We start from the raw sequence: 7,684 nt of genomic DNA, 5'->3' as shown, positions 1-7,684 counted from the left end.
GAGCTCCCCACCCCCATCGTCTCTGGAAGAGCTGTTCTTTATATTTAAACCAAGAAAAAGAGCAAAGGAGAAACAGACAAATTATGCTGAATATTAATAAGGTACTACCGGGCTCCTCAGCTCTCAAGGACTTCAGCTTTCCATGGAACTGACACAGCTACAAACAGTACATTGGCGTACGATTACACACCCTTTCCTGGAAAAGTCTACACAAAGTGACCTATGAATTTGGCAATGTGAAGGTCCAGGAGTTTCAGCAAGCACCTCGAAATTGGCTGAAGGCTTCCTTGACAGAGTATCTACCTGCCTCCCACTCCTTCCCTCCCACACTTGGTGTCCCACAAGTGCTCACACATAAACCTGCTGTAGAGTTCCCTCCATCCCATGCTTAACTTCCTGGGAAACCAAAGTCATGGACATATGGTCATACATATGGTCATACATACGGTCATACATATGGTCATACATATGGTCATACATACGGCCATACATACGGTCATACATATGGTCATACATATGGTCATACATATGGTTACACAGGGAACTATGCTGGTTTGGGAAGATAAATGCTCAAGTTTTTCAGAGTTAAGTGTCATGAAGGTTGCAGCTTATCTTCAAACTGCTCTTGGAAAAGGTGAGTATACGTTAATTAAAACATATCCATATATAGTAAATGTGGCAAAATGTTAATAATCAGTGAATCTTGTTTGTTTCAGTTTTTCTGTAGTTTTGAACATTTTCCACCACACACAGGGAAATAAAGAGGTAGTGGGGGGTGAAATCTAAGGTATGAGTTTCAAATTAAGGAAATGTTCAATGTTATCAAATAGTTCTAAAAATGAGCTAGGCGCAGAGACATACACCTTTAGTCTCAGAACTTGGGAGGCCAAAGGAGGCAGATCTCTGAGTTCGAGGCCTGCCTGCTCTAGAGTTCTAGGACAGCCAGAGCTACACAGAAACACTGTCTGGAAAAACCAAAAAATAAAAATGTTCAATTAAGGCTAGAGTTGAAAACTATCCTTGAGATTTTGCTTTAAACAGGCTCCCAATGCCTGGGTAGAGAACTACCAATGAACCTAGTATTGTTGCTTCCCTCCAGATAGCCATTTGTCAAAACTACCATATTTTCAGATTTACTGAGCTTTCAAGACTTTATAAAGGGATTTATTAGGATGACTTACAGGCTATGGTCCAGCTAACCCAACAATAGCTGCCTACAAACAGAAAGCCCAAGAATTCAGGAGTTGTTTAGTCCAAAAGGCTGGATGTCTCAGCTGATCTTCAGTATACTCTGGAATACCAAAGAAGTAGCCTTGACATCTCCTGAAGGAACGCACTTGTGAGCTAGAGTGAAGGCAAGCAGGGAAAGAGAAAACAAGTTTCCTTCTTTTCTGTGCTTTATATACGCTGTCAGCAGAAGGTGTGGGCCAGAGGAAAGATGGATAGTCTCACCTCAAAGATCCAGACTAGACGTGTGTCTTCCCACTTCAAGAAATTTAATTAAGAAAATTAATCCCTCACAGGTATGCCCAATCATTTGGGTTTTAGTTGATTCCAGATGTACTAAAGTTGACAACTTGAGCTGCCCGGAAACAATTTATTGGAGAGGGCACATAAAGTTATATACTGAATACTTAATGATAGATATGGCAGGCACAACTAAGAAATGGAGTAGTCAAGTATAGCCAAAGTAGGTTTGGTTTAGCTCAGTAGTCATTGGGATTAGTTTGGTTTTTAATTTGAAACTTTTTTTCCTGTTCTGTAACTAGCTCTGTAGACCAGGCTGGCCTCGAACTCAGATATCTGCCTGCCTCTGCCTGTCCAGCATTGTTGTGATTAAACACCTCCTGGCTGCAAATTGAAACTTTAACACTGCATCCTAGTAATCAGGGTCCACCAGCAGCTGCCTGAAGTGCCAGCTACTGTGGATGCTCATTTCAGCCCAAAGTTTAAGGGCAGATCTGGCAACATAACAAGATTGCGACTCACAGGAAAAGAAAAATCCCACTATTTCAACCCAAGCTATTTATCATATATTCACACTTTCTGGTACCATGCAAGAGTCACGAAAAATTCAACTAGGGCTGGAAGAAGGCTCTGGGAAAGGCAAGGCAAGCATTCTCTGGACAGAATCAATCTCAAGGATTGAACAGAGTATTCGACCTCTGTAGGGAACTGCACTCTCCATGTCCTGGATAGACTACTTACTGTGACTAGTAAGACGCAAACCAGAACTAGCTATTTTTAAAGAAAGAATAAACTGAACTAAAATAATATCTTGCTCACTACTGGGGAGGGGGCAGTTCCCACTAATTGAACACGTAGGCTTTTCTCCCCTTAATACCAGCCATATTTTTAGAGCATTGAACGATACAATGTACAACTAGAGTTTATTAGCTCTGTTTGCTTTTTAGAGCTGCAGTCTTTCTCGGTGACTCTAGTTGGCCTCTAGCTTATGATTATCCTCTTGCCTCGGCCTCCTGACTGAACACCTTGGATTTCACTCAAACTGCCCAAGTGGCCACTATTTCGTTCGGAATATTATCTTCTCTTTTCATCTTTTAACTTAGTTTTTATTTTTTTTTAGATTTAAGTAAAGGAAAACTGAATCGAATCCGCGTTCTGCGGAGTAGCTTAAATTTCCAGTTCCCTAGTTTTTACACTTAAATCTCTATCAACATTACTCATGTTAATTCCTTACCATTCCAATATCACACATTGCCTCCCTGGTTTGCCCCTGAGCACAACACGGATGTTCACCTCTTACTTTCCCATCAGCCGGGAGAGAAAAAACGCTGGCACCTGTTGTCAGGGAGGAGCAGTCTCCACCTGCGCCCAGTCGCTCGGCTTCCGGCCGGTGTTCAGGCCCTAGAGTCGATTCTGAGACTATCGCTCCCCTCCCACTGGGCGGAGCCTGTGCCTCCCCTCTCTCGGCATTCTGCTTGTGCTGCCTAGTCCCGGCGGCCGTCCAGCGGGAGGCGGAGCGAGTCCAAAATGGCGGCTCTCAGGCTGGCGCGCTCCGTGCTGCTGAGGCTTTGAGGTGGTCGCTCGGGGCCGGAGGGGGACGATTTCCCCGCCGCGGGGCCCCCAGAGAATGAATCGGGGGCTCTGCTGAGGCGAGGCGGCAGGGCTGGAGAGCAGTGGCAGCAAAGGGCTGCGGTGGCGTCCACGCAGCGGGATGTGCGAGAGTTACTCTAGGTCGTTGTTGAGGGTCTCGGTGGCGCAGATCTGCCAGGCGCTGGGCTGGGACTCGGTGCAGCTCAGTGCCTGCCACCTCCTCACCGACGTCCTGCAGCGCTATCTGCAGCAGCTGGGCCGGGGCTGCCATCGGTACTCTGAACTCTGTGAGTACTGGGGCTGGGTTGCGGGAGGGCTGCCCCAAGCCGGTCACGAGTGACACCTTTGCCCCCCGGGACCCCACTGGGCATCCCCTCCAGGGGTGGCGTTCCGAAGCCTGCTTCGAGATGGGGATCCTCTCAGACTCCGATGGTCTGGGGCTTCTACCGTCTCCTGCGAACTCCAGTCATCCCTTAGGTGTCTCTTCCTCATCCGCTAACTTCCCGCCACCAGCAGGAAAGCGGGGTCCGGGCTGGCAGCCACACACCCTCTCACCTATGCTGGTCCTGGAATAGTGCTTCGTTCTCTCTCGTTGCCTCGGGTCTGCTGCGGCCAGAGCCACCCCTAGAATGCTCTCCACCTCGCTCACCTTGGTCTTTTGCCTCCCTTGCTCGCAAACTACTACAATTAGTTGTCACAGGCGCTCCGTCTACCGGCCGTTTCTTACAAGGCTGGCCATTCCTGAGCTCCTAACTAGACTCGTTGACAGCTCTGCTAAGGCAGGGTCGCAGCCTCTTTTTTTTTTTTTTTTCTCTATCAGTTCGTTTCACAGACTTCTCCACTTGCTACTTTTCAAGGCTGGTTTTGTCGATTTCGCTGAATAACTTTCAGTAAGCATCTCAGTTACGCTCGGAGTCCTTCCTTTTATGCTCTTATGTTAGTGTTGATCTAAGTGTGATGGGAGGGATCATAGGACAATTTGCAAGGTTTTCCGGGTACTCAGTGCCGCAGTATCTATTGACTTTTAAGTGAATGCCCAATAGCATCTTTAGCCTTTGGTGTTTAATGATTTAGAACGTTTCAGTAGAAGCTACGGATCACTTTATAGATGTGTGATTTTACTGATGTATGAGTGTGAGGGGGCGGGGGTTATACCATTCATTTAAATTCCAAGATATGGCGTTTAAGGTAATAAGTTGGATAACTAAATGAAGTTTTTTTATAGAGTAATTTGTTCTGCTAAAGTGGTTCCTACTTTTAAAATAAGGACCTATAGATTCGCCATACCTTTAAGACTTCAAATGCCATTCCTAACAGAATAATCAAACCCAAACAAATCAGATTCTATTTATCATCTTATTTTGTGTTTGTGTGTGTATATATATATATATATATATATACCCTGACCCAGAAGATAAATTGATTATATTCATATTTTGCATAAGTACCTAATGTCCTTATTGGAGAGCTCTGACTGTATTTGTATTTCTCTGGTACCTGCTGTGCTAATTCATTGGAGCACCCCGATTATATTTGTGTCACCCTACGGTTGTTCCAAATAGGAAACAGTTGGCTAGTAAATTAATGGGTAGTCTACAAAGACATAGTTAATGAATTCCTAAAATGCACATCTTTTTGAGTGCTTGATTTAAAGTGTTTCATGACAGAATGATGATCGTCTAGCTGTTGCTTCTTTACCTTCAAGCCCCTCCTCCATTGTCCTTCAGTATATTGTTACTATTATGTTTAAGATAGATTATGTTTTGTTACCTAGTTCCTGAACTAAAGCAGATGTTGTATATCTTTTGGGTTCTGAAAATATCCCCTGAATACATAGTTACCTTCCATGCCAGGTAGTTCATAAGAAATCATTGTGCTTTACTGAGAACCTCTTCATCCCCCCCCCCCCATTTTGTTTTATGTTTATGTTTCAAACATGGTCTCTCTGCATAGTCCTGGTTATTCTAGAACTCAGTATGTAGACCAGACACCTGCCTCTGCCTCATGAGTAGTGGGACTAAAGGTGGGGGCCCATCACATTTAGCATGAACCTTTTCCCCTCCATCCCCTGCCCTTTTCTTTTGTTTTTTTGAGACAGAGCTTTTTTTTTTTTTTTTACATATCCTAGACTGTCCTGGAACTCCCTCTGTAGACCAGGCTGTCCTTGCATTCACAGAGATACACCTGCCTCTGCTCCTGAATGCTGGGCTTAAAGGTGTGCGCCATCCGTCATGAAACTTTTTATAATTACCCATTTTTTTTCTAGTCAGTTTTCTTTTCCTCCTTTTCACTCTTTTTTTAAAAATGAGAATATGATTTAAGCTTCATTATTCCTCATTTGGATTTGGTGATGTGTTAGAAATGCTTACTTATTAAACAGACGGTTTTAGAGTGCACAATTGCAGGCTACCCATTCATTTACTAGCAAACAATTTTCTGAGTGTCTATACTGATTTAGCTCCACCATAGCGTGATACAAATATAGTTAGGGTTCTCCAGTCTGTTAGCACATTAGTAGTGAAGTAGAATATGAATATAATCAATTTGTCCCCTGGGAAGGGGTACACACACACACACACACAAACAGTTACAAAGTTCCTTTAAAATTGAATTCTGTAACTTCAGGTTACCATTATATCATCTTGTATTCTATAATTAATTCTCTTGGTGTTTTTGACAAATGTTTATTGAGCAGTACTTATGAACTGAGTCTTGGGCCTACAAGGGTGTCAGAATGTCGGCACAACCAGACTGATAGTGTATGATCCTTTTTTTGAAAATAAATAAATAAGACAAATTAAAATAAGTACTAGAGGTTGCTATTAATTCCACAAGTAACAAATTTGTAAATTTTTCTAAGGTGTCGGTTTCTCCTACACATGCAGGAGCATTGGTCCCTGGGTGTGGGTATTGCTATGTCATACTGCAAGGAGGCACTAAACCTTTCAGATGGGTCTTATTATTCGTACCCTGACTTCATTATCTTATGGTACTGGCAATATATACAAAACAAAGGGAATATATTTTTAGCTGTGAATTCCAGGGAATGCTTGCTTGGGGGGTGGGGGGAGAGATAAGATTTGAGTTGAAGTATGAAGTATAATTGTGTAAAACTGGAGAGAATTGTAGGTCAGAAGACAGCATAAACAGGAGTAGTGAAAGTACCCACTAGACTGGGCCGCTAGCTCGTTAGAAGGCTATTCAAGAGAAGTACTTAAGGCTTTACAAAAAGAGGCTAAGACAGGAGGATTGCTGAGAGCTCAAGGCCAGCCTTGACTACAAAATGAAACTGTGTCTCCAAAAACCAAAGCAAAGTCACAGAAGGAAAACCTGGGCTGGTCATGGTAGCACACATCTGTAATCCTAATACTCAGCAAGGTTGGTCAGGACACTGCATGTTCAAAGCCAGCAGCACAGAGGAAGGGAAGGAATGTGATAGAAAACACTCCATGTTCCTTCATAGGGTAATATCCTGATGAGACACTTACTCTAAGAAAATGTGCTGCAGTGATATGTATGTTGAGTGGGCAGAACTTGAAGCCACAGCCCTGCCCTATCTGCCCTTTTACCAGATACCATCGTCCACTTCTGTACTCCCAACACACAGAAGGCTGAGACAGGAGGAGCAGAATGAGTTTGGGGCCAGTCTGTGTTACATAATGAGTTATAAGTCAGTGAGAACTATGCATTTACACCTTGTCTTAATAAACCACTCACTGAACCATATAACAACATTTTAGCTAACCTAGTGGTAGATATAATATTATAAAAATAAGCATTTCATAAATCTTAAATCACTTTTTAAGAGTATATTGTGATGTATTTTTTCCTATTTTGTCATTGGTTATAATGTCTCACTGTCCCTAATATATAAATTATTTAACATAGTTAAGCTATATATATATAGGCCCAAACTATAGTTTATGTGGGTTTGGTGCTCTTTAAGGTCTCCAGCACTCATTGGGACTGGTGTAAAGTATCTTCCATGGATAAAGAGAGACTATTCTTTTGTTTTGTTTTTGTTTTTCAAGACAGGTTTCTCTGTGTAGCTCTGGCTCTTTCTTTTTTGTTTTGTTTTTTCGAGTCAGAGTTTCTCTGTATAGCCCTGGCTGTCCTGGAACTCACTCTGTAGACCAGGCTGCCCTGGAACTCATCTGCCTCTGCCTCCCAAATTGCTGGGATTAAAGGTGTGTGCCACCACAGCCAGGCGTAGCTCTGGCTCTTATGGAACTCAGTCTGTAGACCAGGCTGGCCTTGTACTCAGAGATCTGATTGCCTCTACCTCCAGTGCTGGTACTAAAGGCGTGCACCACCACACCTAGCAAGCCGAAGAACATTTTCTACTGATATAATTATAGAAAAAATACAGAATTGGGGGGGGAAATACCTGAACTCTTTCACAGGAAAAGCATATCAAGGGGAGCATCAAAATGTGCTAGATTGAAATTATGAGGCATGTAGAATTTAAGATGGTTCTATTCTTTTTTTTTCTCGAGACAGGGTTTCTCTGTGTAGCCCTGGCTGTCCTGGAACTCACTCTCTAGACCAGGCTGGCCTCGAACTCAGAAATCCGCCTGCCTCTGCCTCCCAAGTGCTGGGATTAAAGGCATGCACCACCACTGCCCGG

General features: G+C 43.3%; 1 protein-coding gene across 1 annotated transcript in view; it reads left to right on the top strand.

The window, feature by feature from the left end:
- Positions 1–2,963: 2,963 nt before the first annotated feature.
- Taf3 (TATA-box binding protein associated factor 3) overlaps positions 2,964–7,684 on the top strand; it is a 164,878-nt gene continuing 160,157 nt past the window's right edge. Inside the window, exon 1 of the mRNA XM_031359430.1 lies at positions 2,964–3,344. Coding sequence (XP_031215290.1) covers positions 3,179–3,344 — 166 coding nt within the window. The 5' untranslated portion in view covers positions 2,964–3,178. The remainder of the gene's footprint in view (positions 3,345–7,684) is intronic.

Source organism: Mastomys coucha, unplaced genomic scaffold (genome assembly GCF_008632895.1).
Source record: "Mastomys coucha isolate ucsf_1 unplaced genomic scaffold, UCSF_Mcou_1 pScaffold7, whole genome shotgun sequence".
Taxonomy (NCBI): domain Eukaryota; kingdom Metazoa; phylum Chordata; class Mammalia; order Rodentia; family Muridae; genus Mastomys; species Mastomys coucha.
This window is presented reverse-complemented; position numbering and strand designations above follow the sequence as displayed.